The sequence below is a fragment of the Aplysia californica genome, unplaced genomic scaffold, assembly GCF_000002075.1.
Source record: "Aplysia californica isolate F4 #8 unplaced genomic scaffold, AplCal3.0 scaffold00953, whole genome shotgun sequence".
Classification (NCBI taxonomy): domain Eukaryota; kingdom Metazoa; phylum Mollusca; class Gastropoda; order Aplysiida; family Aplysiidae; genus Aplysia; species Aplysia californica.
Genome location: NW_004798223.1, coordinates 144,551 through 169,130, shown reverse-complemented (window position 1 = coordinate 169,130; position 24,580 = coordinate 144,551). Strand labels below are relative to the sequence as shown.

Sequence of the window (24,580 nt, the reverse complement as noted above, 5' to 3'; positions counted from 1 at the left end):
GGATTGACAATAGCAAACTATTGCAAACAGAAAAAAGACACAAAATTACTGGTAGACTGGGCAAAGCACTTGAATATTCTAGATTTGATCAAATTGTAATGGGAGTTCGTGTTCTGTCCATGTCTGCTTGGGTGTATGAATGAGAGAGAGAGAGAGAGAGAGAGAGAGAGAGAGAGAGAGAGAGAGAGAGAGACAGACAGACAGACAGACAGACAGACAGACAGACAGACAGACAGACAGACAGACAGACAGAGACAAAGACAGAGACAGTAACAGAGAGAGAGAGAGAGAGATGGGTGGGTGGGTGAGTGGGAGGAAGCAAAAGATGGGCTGTTGGTTTTTTTTAAAATTTTTCAACAATGCAAGCAGGCATTTCTGGCTCTATCAGTGCTTTTTAAATGGAACGCAGTGCAAGTTTTCAATTTGCAAAATTTTAAGAAACAAAAATTTCATATTAATAAGAACTCGAAATAACACATAAAATTGTTAAGGTAACAGCATAAAAAAATTCTATAACAGCACAGCACATAAATTCAACACAGTGTTCATCAACAAATCAACAGTTCCAAGGACCTTGCAACAGACCGTCTATATCCTCAGATGTTATCAATGGCACGCATAGAGATGGCAGTTTACACTGCATTTTTTTGATTCAATAAAAAAAATAAAAAATAAAATTCTCTTTTGAGGAGACTAAAGATTTTTTTATACCCTGCTCTTTGAACTTTCCCACACATTTTAGCATGTGAACGGAGCAATCTATCATAAACAGTAATTCATGAAGATAGAATGCCATTTCTAATCACCAGGTTGTCAATGCCAGTACAAACACTTGTGCAACTGTCTCTTGGACAAGCAGATTGTATACATGTACCACATTTGTCAGGGGAAAACAGACAATAAAATTATTTTCTGAATACGTTTTTGTAATGCACACAAAAGAAATGACGAATTATGCCTGTTGTACTTCTAGGCAGCAAAATGAATCTCTCTCATAAATTCAGACGTACCTTTTTCGCATTCTTTACTTCCTTCTCATTCAGCTGCACAGTGAAAAACCCTGTTACCAATTCCGAATCAACACTGCTTCTTAATTACACTACACATTCTTACGTTTGTAGGAACATAAAGCAAAAAGTAAAGTGTTAATGAAAAAAGTAATATCATACCGCCTAAAATAATTGCATAATGACAAGATTGCATAATGATGATCCCCACTTTTTATCTCCATTACCACAAGAGAATTAAAGATACATCTAACATGGGATGGCCCAGATATCTTCATTCTCACACACAGGTGGAAAACAGGTGGGCCACGTTAAGTGAAATGTTTGAGGTTCTCTTAGACAAGACTCGAAGCCTTCACTGCATGGGTACCATTTTTGGCATTTTTTTGGCCACATCCAGGAACTTGGACTTTTAACCACCTGAGTGCTGAGATGAAATCTGCAACAAGTGAATCCCTCCAGTTTTGCACAAAAATGCCCAAACACACATTGAATTTAATGCAGAAATATCTTTTTCAGGCTGATCACAGCCATGTGTGTTGTTTGGCATGGCCAAGCAAAAATCATTAGCAGCGGAAGAGTTTGTCTGCACTGCACTCAAATGTTTAAAAAATCATCAGCTTCTGACAAAAGTCTTACTGCTTAACAGTTTGGCCAAGAACTCAACATGTTTTAAAATGAACTTTATACAGTAAAGATGTTAGGCCTTTAGAAAAAGTTCTGGCAAAGAGTCATATTGTGCAACAGGTCAGCTAAAAAATGTAAACATGGTATAAGATGAGTTATGTATGACATCATAAAATGGCTGTAAAACCCAACAAATGTGGCTGGGAATGACTTTTAGCATCCTGCAGCCTTGGTTACACACGCATTCTTGTCCTTCATCCTTCTTTGTTACCATTCCATGGTCAAAGTGATGAAACAGAAAATGCTGGCTTATCAAGGAAAAAGTTAAACGCTAATAGCATCAAATTCCTGTTCCTTTCCATGAAAACTGTCTTCCTCTATCACCTCCTCCAGGGGTGGACGTGGCGCTTGATCCAGGAAAATGGCGTCAGATGAGGCATTGACTCGCTGAAATGCTAAACTCATACAGTCACTACTCATGTCAGAGCACGGCTGTGGGGGCTTTATGCTGCTCAGTTCGAAGGGGGGTCGAATGCCTTGAGGTGGATGCCATGGACGGCTCATTTCATCATCACGCCACTGCTCTCTACTGGCCGGTGATGTGGTCCTCGAGACAGATGGTGGAATGGCCGCCCACTCGTGTCTGGCATTGACATTACGTAGAGCATTGCTCATAACGTCTGTGCCAACGTCAGAGACGGTCTCTGGAGGCCGGATTGGGCCAGCAGCGTCCCCTGTCTGCTGCACCTTATCCATATCATTCACATCGCTGTGGAGCGTAAACACACTGGGCACATACTCCTTCTGCTGACGTGGCATGCGCTGAGAGCCACCCCCTCGAGGCCTCTGTACGCCGTACTCGTGAAGTGCATTTGAGTACATGTCAGGATTCGAACGTGTTGATGGATGGCGGTACAAACCGAAATCTGGCGGATAGTCGAACACAGATGCTGGACTGCCCATGTAGTCGCTCGTATTTACATCCTGGGAGGACACAGACTGCATTGGGCCTAGAGAGCCGTAGTCTGAATCAGTGTGAGAAATACAGGCTGTGGTTGCCAAGATGGGTGTGGCGCTACCAAAGTTCTCTTCAAACCAATTTGGGTTATTTGCTTCGTACTGTTGTGCTGAGGAGATGGCAGCCTGAAGTCTTAACCCATCAGGTAGTTCGTGTAAGGTCTCTACAGACAGTGGCAAGTTCACCTGCAATATATCAGACAAACCAGCAGGTATTACTATATTTGGTTCTTTGAATCTGTTGTTACCATGTCAGTGGAATAAAAAATAAAATGTGAACTACTAATAAAAACCAAAAAAGCACCAGAACTCTTTCCACATATAGTCGGGCACGGATAACTCAATCAAAACACATCAGGGATTGACAAACATGTTTGACACATCCATAATTCGGGCAACCAATATAACAAAAAAATTAAAGAGATATCAGTCAGGAAATGGCGAACTGTATGAGCTATCAATGATTTCGAGTATTCCCATGTTCTTGTTATCTGTGTCCGACTGTATAATAACAATAAGGCATCGCAAGCAATCGATACAGTTTGCAGAGAGCCCGAGGATACGCATTAACAAACTTAAAAAGAAAACGGACATAATTTTACAGGCATATGGCTGGGACCAGTTCAAACCAGGGATTGAAAAAGCTGTTACACCCTCAGCTCTATGGTTAAGGATAAACACTCCTCAGCACTTTCCGATCATTTTGATGCATTTCTCTTTTACTCAAAGAAACAAGTTAATGATTTTTTTTAAACATCAAAAAACTACAAATATGGGAAAAAAGTCAGCTACCATGAAGGTTGTCTGCAAGTCCTCTACTCATTTGCCTTTTCCCCAAAAGATATTTAAAAATTACTCCTTTGCCTTTTCTTCATACGATTAATAGAAAATTACCCAACTACAAAGCCCTTCGTAGCCTGTTTTCTTCCCTCAACACTAAATAACAGTTAACCCATCCACAACACAAGCTTCTCCTCAACTCAAAGCAAACAAGACAGGGAAAAGAACTCACACTGTGAGCCTTGGCAGCACTGGGGCTTAGCTTATGTATCTTCTGCACCATGTCCGGGAGGTGTGAGGGCAGCTGGTACATGAGTGGGAACAGCATCTGTTGGCGGCACCATCTGTCGCCACGGGGAGAGAAGAATTTCATTTAAATGTATTCTAGTATCAGTAGCATGTCATTTTTCTTCGGAAGGAATGAGTATGTGTGCAAATGCATGTGATTTTGAATTTGAGAGACAGGGCAAAATTTCTAAAGTTTACCTGATAACAAATAGAGAAAGAAATAATAAAAAAACAATAGCCCAAATTTTCTTTATTGAACTTACTGCCTACCCAGCAAATCTCCCAGTTTCATTGCATATAAAAATTACAGTGACACAAATAACTGATAAAGTATATGGATAAAGCTGTGGTAATAACATGACAAAATAAATTCTGAACTTGAAAACTGCTGCGGCAAAGGTAGGCACGTGAAACAAAACTGACTGCAGCATGCATAGGCATGGAGTTAAAAACTTTCCCAACTTGCTTTTTATCATTTCAGTGATATTTTAGCGATTCAAAAATCAAAAAGCCTTACCAAAAATGACTAACAAAAAGAAAAACAAGAAAAAACACACAAAATTATTTTTTTAATGCTTTGTGAAAAGCCCTATGGAAAGTACACTGAGAAAATCGAATATAAGGTCCTTGTTGAAAATAAAAACCTTTAAAAAATTAAAGCATTAACTGATCTTTCATAGAAAATAATAATTTTTAATGAGAAAAAAATGACGGTGTGCATATTCTTTTCAACCGCTAGACATTTTGAAGCGTCTTCCTAATGAATTAATACCCTACACACCAGGCCTGGACATGGAGAACATAAAGAAAATGAGTCCACAGCAAAGGAGATATTTATGCTGAAGTACGTTACAATAAGCTGAAAATAAAACTTGGGCTACACACCTGGTTTCGCCAAAATGAACGGGCACCACGTTGTCCCACTGATTACACGAGCCATTCCCATCACTCAACAATCTCTGTACGCCCAGGAGAAACAGGTCTCCCTCAGGTCCCAAACGACGCTGGCGGTACACCTTCTTGCTCAGCTGTGCGTCCAAAAACTTCTCTGCTCCCTGGGAAGCCACAAAAAGCACCAGGTCCGAACTGTTGATGTTGGAGACCACCCAAGCCAGCCCACCCTGCTCCGGCCCGAGGTCGCACCAGCGCCGGTAGATGACACGACAGCTGCAATGAACCTGGCAAAAAGATTAGAAAGAGTTCATTTGAGCTCAAAGCGAGGCATGAGATACTAATATAAAAAACCGTTAAAAGTTTAGCGGTTTTAGAGGCAACGTAATTGATCAACATAAGCAGAAACTTAACAACCATCAAACTTTAAGACCAGACTAGCGAAGTGTACACTACGCTTCCATTCTATGGACTCCACAATTTTGGTACATTCGACCTTTTTTCTCCTCTCGGCATTCACAGCAAATAAACCACAACATAAAAAAAAAAATTTAATTATAATAACTCACATGCTCACATACTTCAAAGCATTATTTTTTGAGTGTAGAAGTCAAGATTTGGGCCTCAAAAAGGTTCACAAAGGCCCAATGACTACCGAGAATAGTCAAAACGAGCAAGTGAAAGCCATAATACTTTACATGTTCAGAAAGTACAATGTACCTAGGAAGTAGACCCCACTTGTGGAGGAGTTAAAATGTTTTGTGATACAAAAAAAGAAAAAAGAAAAAAACATGGAATAAACCCACCAAAATGGAAACTGAAATTGCAACCAATTAAATCATCCGAGACACCACAGGACGAATTTTACAGCTGATTCAATCGGCTATCGACACTTGAAGGGTTACGATAAACTGTGAGATTCAGAACCTCCATTAACACATCTGAGGAGTGACCAATGGACTCGCTAAAAAAATCACCCCATGATTCTTATTTCACTAGCCACCAGAAAACCATAATTAACGACTTGAAGCAACACAACGTATTCATGGTAATATGAAAATGTAACAAAAGTAACTTACATGTTGATTCCCAGCTTTGTTAAAAAAAAACACCCCCTCCCCCTCCAGGGAGCATGGATATTTTTAAAAACAAAACTTACTTGCAGAAAATTGGCCAAAGAGTCCACTAGGCTGATGTGATCTTCATGGTCTTCACTATACAGCACGTAAATAGTCTTCACACTCAGAGGCATGACGCTTTTCTGATCTGTTGACATAACTGCAAGGGAGACAATTATATGACACCTATAGACCTTCTGAGAAATGTATCTAGACTGAGTCTATAAAATTAACCCAGCTAACATTGCTTAGATAAGATTAATCTTCATTGTCCAAATGCTGGCACATTGGTTTGGCGTTACACAGTGCACACATGTCTCTGTGTATATACACACACACACATACTCACACATCATATCTTCCACACACACCTGTACACATACACTATGATACACATAAAAATATAAAAGCATTGTTGCACTCACAAACAAGACTCACAATCACACGCATAACTTAACAATAAGAGTGTTAAGCGAGATACATAATCAAAATTCTGATAGCTTTATAATAATAATAAGCAGATGATTAAATAATAAAGCTGCACACAGATGCTAAATAGTATTAAAACCTGAAAAAAAAAGAAGGAAATTTGAGCCTCAAGTTAAAAGCATCTACTGCACATGACATAACAGTGACCAACGTGCGGTCCCACAGAGAGTGGAGACCCTTCATACGCATAGTAGGTCAAGTAGGTTCAGAAAAATGGAAAGGCTAAAATAGACTTCTACCCAAACCTGTATTAAAAAACGGACAATGATTCAAAACTTTTCTTGTGTCCACAGAAATGCAACCACCACAATGCCGGCAACCACACAAAAGAAAGAGGGGGGCTCTCGTGGCCTAGAGGTTAAGGTGTTGGCCTCTCATTCAAAGGTCCCGGGTTCGATTCCGGGTAGCGACCAAAAAATTTTCTTCTCTAAAATTGTCTCCTTTCCCATCCTTTCCTGATCTCTAGCAATGTTCTGTTGTCTGCTTTCATTTCCACTTTCTGCCCCCACCCCCTCACCTCCTTTGCCCCCTCCTCTGGGCTCCTGGCTCTTTCTGCAGCCTTTCTACTGCTACTCCTTGGCTCCTCCTAACTGCTGTCTTTCTGCCACACCCCTGATCTTCTGGTAGGAAAGATCTACACCTAGCCTTCTCGGACAAGGGCGAAAAATCTCGGAGGGCCCGTGTGCAAGTTGCGCACGCTAAAGATCCCTTGGTGGTCTAAAATCGACAAGAGTAGGCTTCGGCCGCCACCCGGGCAAAATTCCAAATTTCCTACCAACTGAAAAATATTAGGTGTGTCCCGCGCGCTCATATGACCTATGCAGTTGCGAGCGCCGTAAAACCCTATACTAAACTAAACTAAAGAAAGAGGACTTTTTAGATAAGAGGCAGTCCCAACAATAAGCAGTGATGGAACTAGACTACATCCATAAGAGTATTTATTCAGTATTCAATACATCACTTATTCATGACCCTTCTTCAAGAACACCATATGGCCTCTAAACCATGAAAGAGCTCTAACCCTAATACGCATAAAATACAAGCCACTCCCATGTCCTCTGGGGACACCCTAAAACAATGCACCTCAAGAACCCCATTAGCTCTTTCAACCCTGGGAAACTTTTTCAATCCCAGGTCTGGAAATCATCAAAACAAAACTTTAGAGTAGATCTCAGATGGCTTGTGCCAAATGCAAAAAAGTGACCATGGCAAGGTTACACTGCAATGTAACAACTGACTCACCAATCTCTGGACTAGGAGGACCAGCAAAAGGGCCTTTTTCCCTCAGGGACTGCAGAGCCTTCTCTTTCTCCTTTCCAGACAGCAGATCCTTCATGCCTGTAGAAGGAAAAAAGGATAATGTGGAAGGCACATTTATGAAGAAATCACCTCTGTAACATAGGATTTTTCTGAAACAGTCACTATGCACTTTTTAGAACTCTTTCCAAACCCAAGGGATTCCACAATTCTAGTACCTAATTTGAGGCGGTGTTACCTTAAAACGGTTATAATTCAGTCCACTATTGATGGATTACGTTTGTGTGAGTACACAAACTTTTCGTAGTTGGACAGAGATATCACAATATGGGTGAATATAGGTGGTAAATTTTGCACAAGACCAGGTGTAGATCTTGGGGTTGACGAAATCGGTACCCCCAATATCCCACTTGAGTGGCGATAAGCAGAAGTGCAGATAATAAAATGTCACATAAGTCAAGGTCTGGATTCAAAGAATTGAGCTCAGAGACAACTCATCTGCTTTCCCAAACCTCACAAAGTAACCAGTATTTACAGTATCCATTCCCCCCCCCCCTTTCCCTGAGGTCACAGAGTCCCTCATCATTTCTGATAGTACCCTTACATATCTGTAGTCTCTACAATTTCAAATTGGCATTAATTTTAGGAATTGAGCAGGGCCAGAAAGATTTCCTCTTTTTACTTAAATTTTCAAGGAGCATCAAACGCATGCCAACAAGCATGCAAAATTTTTTAATTTTCCATCCTACAAAAAGACTAGGTACCCATCCATCCTGGGAACATAGCATGATGTGAAAGCCCGAAGTCATCTAACCAAGCTTGTAAGAACTGATTGTCCAATCAACCATTTGTCCTAGGGGTAAGCACCTTACCCACTACAGACTGGTCTAAAAGATCATGCTCTTCTTCTAGCACAAACAGGGCATAATTTCCTTTACCACATAAGACTGACATTTTACAGAGAATCCCTGTCTTTCTGATGGGAGGTAGAGCTGAGCCCATTTGATTTCACTATTTGACATTCACGATTTTCGCTCTATTCACGGCTATTCCAAGCGTGGCAAGAATGCTGTATGATTTTTTTTCATAATGGATTTCTTGTAAATTTTATAATAAAATGTCTAAATTCACCGTGGTAAATTCAGCATTACGTTCAAGTAGATGATTACGCGACAGTGATAAGAGGAGCCAGCATGAGTTATAAAACATGCCTCTAAGAGGCACCCGTGATACCATTAAAAACTCAACAGACCATCGCTTCGAAGCATAGGCTTTGCATAGGCTGACATAGGCCTACTGACTGAGCTCCCCTTGCATAATTCGACATTTGAAGCATAAGGCTATATGGGTACCCACCATTGTTTCAAAGTGCAGCGAATGTTTTTTTGTATGCAGGGATACTTAGCTAATTTAGCTCCCCTTACTACCCACCAGCGCTTCGAAGCAGAGCGAATGTTTTTTTTTGTAGGCTGGAATAATCAAACTTAGCTCCCCTTGCACAATGGCAGCATGTTGTGCGTGGATAAGGCCAGGGGACTGACAGTCGTGTTTTGATTTTAAAATTTTTTTTTATATCAGTCAGCCACCAGATACACGGGGTCCGTTAGGCTTGCACATTGGGTTTGTAGGCACAGAGGGGGTACGGCAGGGACCAATGAAAGGAAATATAATGAGTATTATGAGTCATGCTGGCCACGTGCTCGCCCCCTTTTATGACTCCCCCTCTCATGTCCTTGTTGCCTCTTTCTTCGAACATTTTATCACCACCGAGATGCGCAAAACCACGGCCGCGGCCAGTTAAAAAACAGGCATCATTTAGTCTTCGAAGCAGTTTTTTTTCCTCCTCAAAATCGCACAGCACTCATGGGAAGTAACACCCCCCCCCCCCCAAACCCTCATAAACCCCAACCAAAAGGGAGTGTGGACATGTTTTCCATCTAAAAAGGACTGTCCAGATGGTCATAAAAAGGGTTTGTCTGAAAACTCACAAAAAAGGAGTATGAACGAAACAAGAAAATGGCACCAAACTTGTTTATTGCTGGAACACTTACAAGTACGGAATTGACATCTGCGCTTGTACCAACACACTGCCAGCAACACGAGGACAAAAACCGCAACAGTCACAAGCACAGTTACAATTATAAATGTTGAGTCCGTTTTCATACTGCCAACAGACATATCAGACGAGGCTGGTTTGCTAGAGGAAGTGCTGGGGAAAGTGGTGGTTGGGCTCGAGGAACTGCTGGTTGGTCCTGAAAAGTAAACGAAAAAGGACTTAACACTAGTGAGCATTTTCTGTGATGACTTATTCTCAAAAAGCAAGACAAAAAAGAAAGTATCAATAAAGGGGATATTCAAGATGTTAATGTATCACTGGTGTCTTTTAATACCAGCAAGCTCATTCTTAACGAATGACAATTTGTTAACAATATTTAATCAAAACTAAACTCATTCGATAAACAGGCATTCATTCACAAGAGACAAAAAGCCGCCTGAAAAAAAAAAGGAAAAAAAAGGGGGAAAAAATTATTATAACAAGATGGAAATATATTTTGACAAGGAACAGCATGGATGAATTCTACACACACACACATACACAAAAACATACCCTACATCAGTACAAACTAAATACTGTAAAAAAAAAAGAAAAGAAAAAAAGAAAAAAAAAGAAAGAAATATTATGTGTATGTTCCATATGGAATGAAAATTTTCTCGAGTCTTAATATGTTGGAATCAGGCCCTCATAAATGTTTTGAGTTACCAGTGCTTCCAGCAGCTGAAGCTGAAAAGTTAGGAAAATTCTGGTGGTTGGCCTAGGGGAAATTGAAATTTAGTGCTTTTAGAGGGTTGAAAATGGCATTTGGGAGCCTGTTTGAAGAGATTGCCTGCAAACAATAACATTTATTTTTTCACCAAAATTGTCTTGTTTGATTTCTTCACCAAGATCAACATAATATATTTCCATTGATGGCAATGTTTAAAAGCACTGCTACTATAATTCAATTAATTTGTCATCGCACCATTGATAGAAGGCAAACATGGGAATAATAAATAAATATATGTACCTTCACAATACAGTTACCCGGCGTATAGCCTAATTTTCCTTAAATTTCACGCCTGAATGTCGCATGTCACAACCTCGGAACACCACTTCGAATTATTCTTGACTTTAATAGTTTTAGGCTAGTTTCACTAAGTTTTAGCATAAATTTCTTTCATCGCGTTCCCGTCCCGTAGAATCTTCATTTTGATCATTTCTTTAGATCAAGACAAATTTGTAAAAAAAGGTTCTTTCTGACAGCAATTTTCTGTCTAAGATCACAAGTCAATTTACTTGATCAACGTGCAGATTTTCCAGCCGCGGCAACAATCCGACGATAGACAGACGGAATGAGTGAATGATAGAAAGGAGGAAATTGGCACAAAAAGTTCCCCAGATTTTGATCAATCCACAGGTAAAAATGTACTGCCGACAAGCCCGCAATGAATGCATGGGGCATAGCGGAATAATGGCCGATTGCAGGAAATGCGCAATCTGGCAGGTTTCTATAACATTAACTTATTGCCGAGAGAATTACCGTAAATATCCGTAACTTATACATGACGGTACAAAGGTGAGTACGGATCTTTTGCTACAGAATTTCGGTAGTCCTGCACCCGTCACAGCTTTTTACGGAGGGAGTTGATAATATGGAGGAACAAGTACGGAACTGGCAGAAAGTGCGGATTTCCGTAAAAATACGGAAGAGTGGAAGCACCGAGGTACTGAATTAATCTTACAGCCTGTTCATTTTCCTTGCTTTCGATGAACCCCTCCCCCCCCAACTATTTTTACCCAAGCAGACCATAGAACACTCAAAACATTCTCGGCTTCCGGGGATACAAATAGTGAATTAAATATACCTGTGTATCCATCTGTGAGGTTGACCCAGCCGGTCATGATGGAGTCACAGTTCAACCTACAGTGTCTCTCCCCAGTCACATCATTCTCTTCGTCCCAACACAAGCACTGTCTGCTTTCATCTGGAAATAGTTCTTTAGGCTGCACCTGTAGCACACGAAGAGAAAAGAGATTATGATAGTACATTCTCGACTGAGGCTACTTAACAGAACTGCAAATTTTGCTCAAATGTAACACTGGACACCATTTGCAATCAGCTTTCAATCAAACAATATTAAGTTTTGACACATTTCAGCCAATCAACAAGAAAGGATATGTGGAAGCACAACTTTGTTGTTTTTAAGCTTACAGGGGGTTACAAGAGAGTAACAAACACAAAAAAAGAAGGAGGAGAGATCAGGACTGTAATGTATGACTGACACTACAAAATGTAAAAATGGGAATGAACTATTTTGCGAATGTTGAAATAACCATTCTTGAATATCACAATTATTTCCTCTTCTTGATACGTCACATTGTGTCTCTTTTTGAATTAACACAAGATTTCAGTGTAAAATAAACAACAATAAAATCAGTTCGCAGGCAGGCAGGCAACAGAGCGGTTGTGTGTTTTCGCCTTCTTTTCAAGTATTAATCTTTTTATAATGTGAGGCCATATGCAGCTGTCACATTATGGCGTTGATAATGGGATTGTGAGAAATTACTCAAGCAAAACCAAAAGGATACCAGGAAAAATTGTTGAACAAACTGGTCCTGTTTCTTTCAAAGTTCAAACACCCTCCCATGGTGTTCTCAAGAGACATTAAGATAAGATTAAAGTTTCAAACTTTGATTCAAATGAGTTTGTACCACAATCTCAAACTGAGAATGACATAACTGAGAATGACATAACTGAGAATGACATAACTGAGAATGACATAATTGACAATGTTTCTGTTCAGTCAAGTGAAATCAATGAGCAGGTAAGACAAAATGTAACAGAAGAAATTCAAATTCTCATTCTTCCATCTGAGAAGGGAGGAGTAAGTAATAATGAAACTTCAAAAGCAAATGATTGCACTAATGATATATCTAGACAACCTGTGCAAGATGCCCCTAGCATATCACCAACACCACCTCTGAGAAGTAGAAGGTCCACTAGGATTCAAAAAGCCCATGTTTAGTGCTATGAATTTGCCAAATGCCTTTTTTTTTCATTTTAAGTATAAAACAAAAATGAAGAGTCATTGTTTTGTACTGTGTATGCGTTTTGAGTATTATACATGTCATATCATGTGTATTTACTGAAGCTACATGACAAGTGTGTATCGCTTCGTTCAAAGTTGTGTTTACTTTGGTTACAACTGTATATCCTTCAATGTTATCTACCGCCTACTATGCTTATAATGTTACCATGACAATTTCTGATGAAGTCAAAATTGAAGTACCAGATGAACCTTTATACTATTTTATTTCAAAATTGAAAAATGGCTTGATAAACTAAGAAGGGGGGAATGTAAAGTATGACTGATGTTATGAAATGTAAAAATGGGAATGAACTATTTTGCGAATGTTGAAATAACTATTCTTGAATATCACAATTATTTCTCCATCTTGATACGTCACATAGTGTCTTTTTTTTAATTAACACGAGATTTCAGGGTAAAATAAACAATAAAATCAGTTCATCGGCAGGCAGGCAACAGAGCAGTTGTGTGTTTTCGTCTTCTTTTCAAGTATTAATCTTTTTATAATGTGAGGCCATATACAATACAATATCTCTAGCACAAGCATGATTATCATGATACATTTTCTGGTTTGTTTGTTGAGTATGGACATTGGGTTGTACAGCAGGGTGGAACAAATCAAGATGGGTCTTAATTTTTCTACCCATCATCAATTCTGATGGACACAAAACTGTTGTGGTATCAGGAGTGGATCTGTATTTAGTTAAGAACCTACAGACTTTCTCTCTTAATGTACCATGTTGAATTTTCACCATAGCAGACTTGAATGTTCAGACTGCTCTTTCTGCTAATCCATTTGATGATGGATGATATGAAGACACTAGAATGTGTTGAATCCCATTGGCAACCATGAACTTTTGGAATTGAGAACTTGTCCAAGTAGGACCATTATCAGTGAATATTGAGTTTGGGAGACCTGTAACAAGGACGAGTTGTTTGATCGGAAAGAAGGAGCAAACCACACCAGAGCACCCGTCAGTCACCCACCTGGCAGCACGAAAAAGCGAACATTTTTCAAGTGTTAGACGACTTTGACAGTTCAGAAAATTCTGATACTGATATTTTAGACCATGGGGATCCTGATTTCAATGTAAAAGAGCATCAAAGCACTGATTCTGATAGAGAGTGTTCTAGATCTAGACTAAGCTTTCAAATGCAAAATTCCGCTTTGTCTGGAGACCTGATTTTTTCACACTGAAGTGGATTAGACAGCTAATACATAAGGATTACCATATTGATTACCTGCCTATTCATGAGCTTGGACTTTTTATTCATTTTGAAACACAAGACACAATAAAAGACACACACAAGGTTAATTTTTGGGGGGTTTTGCTGGAGGTTTTTTTTTTACACAAGACATTATGTCAAAAAATTTTGGTGAGCAACAAATTTGAGCATATTTTCCAAAAAATATTTTTTTAAAAACCTAAAAGATATTGCCTTTCTGTTTTTTGTGTCATATCGGGCATGTTTAGATCTGTTATGAGTGTAAAAATGGTGGTTGTATGTCTTTGGGAAGGGGGGTTGTTTGAAATGTTGAAATACCCTAAAAAATGTGCATGTAGATCCGAAAAGGGCCCGGTCTCCAGTGAGTTAAGCAAGAATTTCAATAAGAGAATTAGAATCTATACCACACTAAAATAACCTGACTTTGAATCCACTAATTCAGTGATGTAAGAAGGATAAAATGGGTAACTCATCTAAGTTGCTATTTGAGTGCCATAAAATGAGTGGTGATTAATTTTCACTCCCCCGTTCTAAAGAGGATGAGGATGCAAAAGAGTGTATCTAGGGGGAAATTTTGTAACTTTTAAGTGACACTGCAATACCAATTTTCCAAGCGAAGGGTGATTTACGCATGATATACAGAAACTACTATAAAAATTATTGCTTTAAACATCTGTTTAGACATAGACTTGAAAAAAAATTAGCTTTGATTATCTCTGTGAACAAAAGAAACCATGTAAGAAAAAACAAATATTCTTCAGTAAATAAGCTCTCACATCAATACTATACATCTCAAATTGGCACATGAATAAAAAAAAAAAATTTTCATGTAAAACTTTAGGATAAAAGGTGAAACAAATAAATCATGATGAACACTCACCACTAATTTGTACATATCGGCCTCCAGATCTTCAAAGACAAAGTGGTCAGAGCTTTTATTCGCAGATGCCACCTGCAATGCACAAAATAAACTTTAATTTTTCCCCCTCTATATTTACAGTCTCCACCTTCAAGCCATGACTTTCCCCCTTAGTCAAGTCATGAGCTAAAAGCTGGACACTGGTGAACATTCTAAGAAGGAATCAAACCTAACTTCTTGTCGTAGCCTATTTTCTTCACACCTTGGGTAACAATGTATAGGCCCCAGAGAATGTCTCAGTGCACCCTTCCTTTATTCTTCTGCACACTGAGGTGGTGTAAGAGAGCCCAGGACACTTTGCCTAATAATAATAATAAATAGCATTTGTATAGCGCATATCCCCACTCGAAAGCAAGCTCTATGGACTTTACACTATTTTATTACCCCAGCAGATCATAGAACACTCAGAAACATTCTTAGCTTCCCAGGAAGCATACAGTGCAAGCAGCTGGTTAAGCGCTCAAACACTAACAAACTGACCAGATCTTTCACTGTCTATAGCTGGGTACCCATTTTCACCTGGGTGAAGCGGGGAAAATTCGTGTAAAGTGCCTTTCCCAAGGACACAACGTCGGTTCCGCGGCTCGAACCCCCCAACCCGCAACCTCACGAGTACGAGTCCGGTAGCCTAATGACTAGACTACCGATGCCTAAACATTTAGGTGCATCAGCCCTGGAAGCTGGGAGGACTACATGGGTTTTATCAATTAATTATAAGACTTACTCATGAACACTGTACAGAGGTTTCCGCCTAACAACAACTCTCTTGGGAAGCAACCCCTGGTTGTAGCAAACTAAATTTTTAAGGTGCGTGCATGTGTGTGTGTGAGTGTGCGTGTGTGTGTGCAACCTTCCACCCGCACATCCACCCTCTTCAACTGCACACACACACATACACACACACACACACACACATACACACACGAGTCCTAATCACAGGGTGCAAAAGTTTAAGTGTATGGATTTAATGCTCCTATCAACACTATTTTCGCGGGAACTGGTGATGTTATGTTGAAAAGGGACAAAATAGGTAGCAACAATTTTCAACTGATTTAATGTGCTATCACAGGGCAGTACAGTTATGCACAGTTGCTCTTAAGTGGACACCCCTGTAAGACTAAACAGCAACAGAACGTGTGTTATTACAAACTATCTTTATGAGTTCACTGAACAAGAAAACCAATATAGTTCACCTGAGTCCTGAAGACAACCTTCTTGAAATAATTCACTTCACTAACGGACCTCTTGAGTAACTTCAGATCAAACTCAGTGAAATTGTAGAGTGCTGGGGAGAGGCTCAGACCCACATCCAGTTTACCATTTCCTCCAGCCTGCAAGGATACACTAGGTACCCAATAACCAGGCTTGTCATTCAAAGCTGCAAAAACAATGTACAAGATAGATCAATTTTTAAAAAATAAATAAATAAAATAAATAATTTAGATGGTTTAAAGGCCCCCATTGACACATTTTAGATCATGTAGGAGGCAGGCTTCTGACCCTGCCTGTCAAGGCCAACCCACGCTTATAGGGATACAAAATATATTTTTAAAAATGTTCTCCCCACTTGGAAATCAAACTCAGGTCTTCTACATGTGGCACAAAAGAGCCTATCCACCACACCACATGCCGATGTACAAGATAAAGCAAGTAAGTCAGACACAACTTCATTGACAAGGTGTTGGCATATTTGCAAAAAGCTAAAGATACATACACTATAAACATGAGCAGTCTCACTCCCTCCTACTCTTCTGAGACACAAGTACTTATAAATGTGTAAACAAACACATACACCTTATAAAATACATTATTTAGGCCCTTCTTATACAAACACTTTCTCCACTTGTAGCTAATGTTCAAACAAAACAAACTAGTAAACAATGGTACATACAGACGAAGATTATAAGTAAAAGTGCATTCCTCGCTGGAACATATTCTTGCTTGGAAGAAAAAACAGTCTGAGCATTCTGATCAAACCAGGTAGAGCTGCAGGTCTTCGTGAAGCCATCAATAGATTTCCATCTTCCATCTATGATTTTATGGGCAAACTGAAAACTGTATGATCTGACGTCTCATTATCTGGACATCTCATCATATCATATACTCACGAAGAGACTGGCTGCTCCTCATTTCAGTCCGCTGAAACGTCTGTGTATTTAAGTGATCCCCCGGTTTCGGTGTGGGAATGCTGTACACAGTGGTAGTCAGGGTCGTGTTAGAATACACGTACTGAAGCTCGTAGGAGAACCTCAGCTGACATTGACAAAAAATTTCAGTTTTATTCTTTATCAAATTCAAAAAGGCGATTCAATAACGTAAAATGGTATATATCAATGGATCATCTGTGGACAATAGGACAGTTGCAAAGACCCTGAAATTTTTTTTTTAATTCTGACTAGTAACCACCAACACACAGTAATTAGGACTGCCAAAAAATAATAATGGAGAAGCTGATTTTAAAAAATCGCTTCTCATTTCAGTTTCAGATTGTTAAAAGTTTAACAGTGCTTACAACTGCATAAGGTCATATGAGTCAACATGACTCAAGTTGGTTGTTTTCATGTTAATTCACAGCTTGGCTTGGTCTTTACTTTACAAAGTCGAAAAGCTTAAAGTACATCTAAAAATACACAGTAAAAAATCAATTTTAAAAGCAATACTTTACACGTTCAAAATAACAAAGTTTACATTTTACAGTAAAGAACAAAACATTTTTAAAAAAATTCTATTGTGAACAACGATGGAGAACAAAATCTTAAATGTAGTAGTATATTTTAAATATTTCTTTCGGATCTTTGCCAAGTATGGAAATACCATAGGATGAGCCAGATCATTTTGGAAATTTGACCTTGCTGGTGTGTAGCTGTGAGATTATTTTCAGAACCAATATTACACGGCCACCATTTCTTCAATCTTCTTCATTCGCAACTATTTTTAGATTTTGACCCCTTTTCAAGAATGAATGGTCTGAAACGTAAACAACTTGTCACTATGCACGACTGACGGCTCTGATTGGTTAAACAGGGTAAGATTGGTAACTTCTAGCTCACATCAAGCTTGTTTACGTAAACAGCTGACTGTGAGGGCGTGTCCTGCAAGCTGTTATCGTCTGTTGATCTTTCAATTTTACACATGGATTGACTATAAAAAATTGTTCTTATTGTGTTTTAGTGCTTTTAAAAGATTAATTAGCCCTCCTCTAGCTCTAGATCTCTTAAAGAGGACTCCTTATCAAGAGGTCATGAGGGGGTCTATGTGCATGTGAGTATGTGTGTTTGTATGTGTGTGTGTGTGTGTGTGTGTGTGTGTGTGTGTGTGTGTGTGTGTGTGTATCTCTGTGCTCTCGTGTGTTTATAGTGCTATTGCAAACTTATAATTAGGTAGCTTAAACATGGCACATAAGCCGACTCATGGCCTTCCGAGCGCGTGGTTTCGGTGAAAGGGGGGTAATTCAGATCACCGTTTCTTTGCTCTTTTGCTATAAAACACCAAATGCTGTACACTTTGAAAAAAATTCAGATTTTCTTTGTTACAATAATGGAAGTTGTTTGTATAGCCGAGAACCGTCAAACCTGTGTCAGATGGCCACCCATTGTCATGGAGAAAAGTGGCCGTATAAGACAGGAGGTCGTCTTAGGCAGGACTGATCAAGTTGAAGAAAACAAACCATTCTTTTCTGAGGTCTCAACCGAATGTAGCAACATTGTTTTTGTTGTTGTTATTGTTGTTGTTGTGGTTCTTGTTGTTTTTGCTGGGGGGGGGGGTTCTTTTTTTTTCTTTTGTTGCTGCTTTTGTGTAAGGACAATAAAACGAAATGTGTCAGACAAGGAGGACTGAGTGTTATGGTAAAACAAACACATGGGTCGCCACCACTGGGAGAACGAGCGACACTTCTGTCACAAGTTCATGTTGACCCATAGTTACTTTGTTACAGATTGGGTAAACAGTGACCACTGATCTAACTGGCGATTTGTGTAAATTTTGGGCGGAACTTATGGGTTATGAGGGATGACATGCTTACCTCACAAGCAGATGAAAATTTGTTACCTATTGGTCAACAGTGGGAGGGACCTACGCAACATGATCAGTTGGAGGGACTACCTAACAACAACAACAGGTGATTGAATTATGACAGCTCGCCCACAACGCCAGGGGCCAATGCACAATTTATGACAAAACGTAATGGAGTCACTAAGGTGGCCGTCTAAGACAGGTGTTATTGCTTGGTGTGATAAGGGTGCTGTGTTACGGATGCCCATTTTACACAGTTAAATTATATAGAAAAAATGCAAAGGGGGAAATGGAAAGCCTTGTACAGGCGGCCGTCTTATGGAGGTGGCCGTCAGGGCAGGTTCGACTGTATTTGGAGCTGGAGAATCCACGTGGAAAGGGAAGCCCCTCGCAGTCGGAATGTGAAGTCGGCCGGTTCAAAATTGACACCCAGAATTCGAATGCTTTGCAGAAAGACTGACGATTTAATACTGTCTTTTCATTGACGAGAACAATACAGCTTTGAGCGTGGTTTCTCATGGTATATTTTTGCACTTTGGCGTTTGGATAGAAAAGCCTTTAAAAAACGAAGTGTATACAGACCCGGTAATCGGGAACAAAGTCACGAAGTATACAGACCCGGTAGGGGAACTCTTTTGTGATTTCGGAAAGTTTCAGCGCCCAGACCCGGTAGTGTGTCCGTGTGTGTGTGTGTGTGAGCGAGAGAGAGAGAGAGAGAGAGAGGGGAGAGAAGTGCTAGGAAAATGTATATTATGACATGCCACAGTTGGCAGGAGGGCACCAGAGAAAGACAGAGTGGGAAATAGGTGGGGAGAAAGAAAGACAGAGACAAGCAAAGAAAAAGAGAATGCAAGCGATACACTGACAGAGAGAGAGAGAGAGAGAGAGAGAGAGAGAGAGAGAGGGGGGGGGGGGGGGGACTGCTCGATTGAAATTATGACATTATGTTGTTCTTTTCTTCAAATTGTGATTCTCCCATCTCCAAAACGGAGGAAAAACGATCGTTCATCGAAAAGACATCCACAATCTTCATTTAGATCTAGATCTAGGCTAGCCTCGAAACTAGATCAATGATTTATGTCTGTCTGTCTAGATCTAGACCTAGGCCATAGAATAGATCTAGAAGAACCTAGGTCTACAAGTGTATAATTCTGTGGTCTACCCTGAGCCAAGAGGGTGCTGAAACTTTCCGAAATCACAAAAGAGTTCCCCTACCGGGTCTGTATACTTTGTGACTTTGTCCCCGGTTACCGGGTCTGTATACACTCCCTTTAAAAAAAGCGCCTTCGATTTCAAAAATCATTTTTAACATGGAATGTGTAAAATACCAGCTAAAAGAAGGTACCAATAGAAAGAACAGTTCTATTTCTATTAGAATAAAGTCATCGGCTTGGAATTATTTTGCATGAATTCTTCCGTGAAACTATCGGTAGCACTCAGTATACTACAATAGGCCTATTGAGCCGACTCGTTTGCCGCGAGGGCTGGTGCCACGCCGGCCGGGACAACGCTTGGTGTTTTGTTGAAATAATGACAGACCATTGTGTTTAAGGCAATAAAATACTGATTTGTAATGATCTCATAGTTAAAAAAAAAAAATTGGCTTCATTTCTTTGCTTTGTGATTGTACTCTGTTAAGGTAGAGATGTTAGGTGCACTTGGTACTCTTTTATTATCTGTCAAACATGGGATTGCAGCCAGTTAACAACTTTACAATATTTGATCATTTATGTTAAATTGAAACAGCTGCCATTCTCTTAAAAATTGACAGAGAGGTAAAAGTATGGTACCAAAATTCTCAAAAGACATAGGCCTTTCACATGAAATAGATGAATTTGACATACAGCTACTTTGAAAATTTAGTATCTGGCACCTGCTAACATTTTGTTGCATTTGACATGAAGTCCATTCTCGTGAAAATGTTGTTTTGTTCATTCCATAAGTTTTTTCTCTGTGAATTAATAGTTTTCTACTTCTGTGTGTTGCCTTGCAGAGGCATAGCCAAGATAACTCCTAAATTTCAAGTCTCTATCTCAATTCTAAGATCTTCGTTGCTATGGAAACGCTCAACTTTGGAGGCTCCTTTTCATGTTTCCTCTCCTTGCACAATTAAAAGTTCCGTATTTTCATCAAATATTGTCATATTTACTTCATTCTTTTTTTTTAATTGTAGGGAAAGGTGATAGTTTTTTATAATAATATTAACTCAGTTTTGAAATTTCCTTCATGTGACTGATATTGACCGGCACGGACACACATGTCAGGGAGGTATGACTTACGTGTAATTTAGTTAATATAACTTCATCTCTTCTGCAAAAACCAGAAGGTGTTAGTGGACCCAATTTGGACATGATATGGTGGAGCCTACTGTTTATTTTGTGACTCCATTGTTCCTACCACAGATTGGTTTTGCATTTTCAGAGAACATTATTTACACCTACCTTGGGCCACGTTTTTCCAAAAGACATTTTATCTGGATCAAGTTGAAACAATCTACAACCACTTCCCTTCTCTCCTTCCAATGTCCAATAGGTAAGGACAAAGCCTTTCAAGTTCTCCTTGGCACTGTCTAAATGCAAAAAGCGGAGAGGTGTGAATGATTAGCAAAGAACAGATGGAACAAAAAGAGGTCAGACTCAAAAGGTAGAGACATAAATGTACTTTTAAGAACACAAAAGATTTTACAAAGATGCCTAAAGCAGTGCATAGGTTTTAGAAAGTGTCTGGAAGAAAAATCTAAGTATGAGAAAGCAGACAAATGTGGACAATGTGAAAAATTGCACAACATTTTTAGAGAAACTAAAGTCTGTACCCCAAATAATCTCTCTTCATTCACTTCAATCTCTTAGTCTATATATGTATACAAGGTTAGGATCGTCACCAACATTCATGTCCATAGCTGATCTTTTCCCTCCCCCTCCATTTTTTTCTCTCCTCAGGATCCATCTGACAGTTTATCTACTTAACGGGAGGAGCGACCCTTGAGGACCATTTTCTGTGTTTGTTGCTCGATATCAAAATCTAAGCACACATATAAGTTAGGCATAGTAAAATCTATTGATATGCAATTTTATTTTGATATAGCTACAGTGGTTGCTATGGAATCAGCTGCCATCTTGAAAATAAACAAGGAATTTCAAATCCCTAAGGCTTTCTTATTTACTGACCAAATTTGACCGGATTTGGTGAGAGTATACCTGAACGAGACCCTATCAGCGTAACAGCGAGTACTTTTCAATAAGTACAAAAGGAAAAAAAATATGAGAATTTTCCCAAAGTGTAACAAAAACTTGTCTAAATTTCTGTTGCGTTATTGCTTGACAATAGAAAAGTGTTATTTTTTTCGCGAATATCTCTCCATTACATTGATGGCAGCCTTGCCACCTATGTTTCCAGAAAGTTTCGTGCCAAAATGATGAAAACTAAGGAAGGAGTATGGAAAAAAACTGGAGAAAAAAAATGACATTTTGCGAAAAACGACAATTATTGTGAAAATTCACTATATTAACCCACCCATTTGTGTTCCAAGGCAATTTACGAGGAGAATAAAGACTTTCTCAATTATTTCCATGATATTTTTAGACAAACAACTGGTTGATCTTAAAAAATCAGCCAACATCTCAATGTGCATAGCCTGACACAAAATCGGCAAAATCAAGGGTTGCTCCTACCCATAACCATCTCATTTCAATCTACAATGAAATAATTATTTTTACAATGTTGGCCAAGTCCTCACAGTTGCCATTCAGGCTCCGAACAATCTTTTTCTTTACAGCACAGCCTGTGATCTGAGCAATAATTTCCCAGTGTACTGCCCTCTGAGAAAGAATTCAGAATTCCCAGCGAAATAATTACATGTCCTGGGTTTATCTCATGGTCAGAAGGGCAACTACGAGTAAAACATGAGCGTCAATAAAAATTGAAACAAGACGAAGAACAATACCTGAAATGGGAGAGTCCCACACAATATCGACCCCTGGCAGCAACATCTTGCCACTTTGACTATCATATTCATTTTGCAGGGGGTTAAGTTTTATACTGGCAGGCCTCTGTACCGAACTCCCATCTTCAAAACTTGAAGGCAGAAAAGAACGGTTGAAGCTTTTGACAAAACTTTTGCAGTCTGCAGAGGAAGGCAAAATAGAGATATTATAATCTGGGTAATCAAAAGTGGAGAATTATTCCTTGATAAAAAATAATTTGACAGGTTATTTGCCCTTCAAAACAACATATTTCATCACATACACAGGGCTGCCCCCTTTGCTTTTCCATGGAATGCTTTCATAGTTCCACCTGGTCTACACTTTGATGTCAATACACAGTAATGAGACAGACTGCGCAGGTTCCCATACCATTGATGTGCTCTCTGAATCAATTTCCAGTCATGCACTATCGTATACACCATTCAACGTTTTCCTAATTACTCGCTAATGCCATTATACTGCTGTAAGCTGACAAAACGCCTTTTTTCATTTTGGAGCCAAAATTTTTGTTGTTGCTAAATCGAAAGCCTGATCAGTTACCCTACTTGTGTGAAAAAATCAAATTGAAAATGTGAATATGTTTTTAAAAAAATTAGAATTCAAATTTTGGAATGACTATTTTTATTTTTTAAATGATTACCCTGATTTAAAAAAACTTTTTTTGGAAACTGCTCTGAAGAAATGATGTTTTGTCAGCTTATGGCAGTATTGCCATATATACACTGTTAGCATGCCATGATTCTTTCACTGGACCCTCATCACCTAAGCAGTTTTGCCTTGCTCGAGAGCTATTTTGAGAAAGAAATGTGTGACAGTGACAGGCTACTGCCTTCTTTTGAAATCAAGTACATGGAGGATCTGAACTCGGCACTTCAGCACTTGGGCATGTGGAAGAGTTTAGTCCAAGTGTGGAAGTTTCTGATAAATGTATGACAGGTCTCTCTGGCTTTTTGCACAGGACTGAAGGTCCTTTCACAATTTGGACTTCTGTGGAGTAACATGGCACAGCATCACTTTGGTCAACAGTTCAGGGGATCATAAACAATTTTCTGCTGTCCAAGGAGACACTGGACAACATACCATTCTCTTTTCAATGACAATCTCTGAGGTGATTTTGTCCACCCAGTTTTTCATAAATTGAATTCTCAAATCCTGTTAAAGTTGGGTCTCTCCCGTCGTTGCATACAGATAAGTAAAATTTTTTATTTAAATACTTTCTGAGAAATAAGGAACTGCAGGAGACTTGATTTCAAAACAGAACTCCAATGAATGAGGAAGAATCTTTGTTTTTGTTTTTGTGTTTTACGGGACTTGCAACACAATAAGTTCATGTAAGTGCCGAAAATTAGGGACATCACAAGAGTAACAAACACAAAACTGAAGGAGAGAGATAAGGACAATAGATGTTTGACAGGAAAGGCGGAACAAACTAGACGAGAGCACCTGTCAACCACACAAAAAGAGTCTAGTCCTAGAGAGGAAGCTTCTGAGTAATGTACAAGCAGTCCTCTGTACAGAAAACTCTGACCAGTGGAGAAAGCGTGTTCATCCGAGAGACAGTTTTTCATTTCTCTTCATTACCCTGATTGATTCCCTTATCTCTGAGCCTTCCACAATGTCTTTCTCATCCTTTTGATTTGACCACTCACACCACGCTGAACTTGTGACCTGGAGAACCTTTTTCATCTTGTGAAACACAGGTTCTCCATTTTGAAAAAAAAAGAGATATGAGAGTACACACACACACACACACACAAACACACACAGTAAGAGAGACAGAGAGAGAGAGAGAGACAGTCAGAGAGAGAGAGAGAGAGAGAGAGAGAGAGAGAGACAGAC

General features: G+C 39.3%; 1 protein-coding gene across 1 annotated transcript in view; it reads right to left on the bottom strand.

Moving 5' to 3' along the window:
- Positions 1 to 337: 337 nt before the first annotated feature.
- The window catches only part of LOC101849802, a 48,957-nt gene continuing 24,714 nt past the window's right edge, over positions 338 to 24,580 (bottom strand). Inside the window, exons 4-15 of the mRNA XM_005110839.3 lie at positions 22,702 to 22,881; positions 21,200 to 21,327; positions 16,856 to 17,000; positions 15,941 to 16,125; positions 14,709 to 14,780; positions 11,378 to 11,522; positions 9,526 to 9,726; positions 7,460 to 7,555; positions 5,770 to 5,888; positions 4,605 to 4,897; positions 3,664 to 3,775; positions 338 to 2,837 (exon numbers count right to left, since the gene is read on the bottom strand). Of these exons, the coding sequence (XP_005110896.1) occupies positions 1,959 to 2,837; positions 3,664 to 3,775; positions 4,605 to 4,897; positions 5,770 to 5,888; positions 7,460 to 7,555; positions 9,526 to 9,726; positions 11,378 to 11,522; positions 14,709 to 14,780; positions 15,941 to 16,125; positions 16,856 to 17,000; positions 21,200 to 21,327; positions 22,702 to 22,881 (2,555 nt within the window). The 3' untranslated portion in view covers positions 338 to 1,958. The remainder of the gene's footprint in view (positions 2,838 to 3,663; positions 3,776 to 4,604; positions 4,898 to 5,769; positions 5,889 to 7,459; positions 7,556 to 9,525; positions 9,727 to 11,377; positions 11,523 to 14,708; positions 14,781 to 15,940; positions 16,126 to 16,855; positions 17,001 to 21,199; positions 21,328 to 22,701; positions 22,882 to 24,580) is intronic.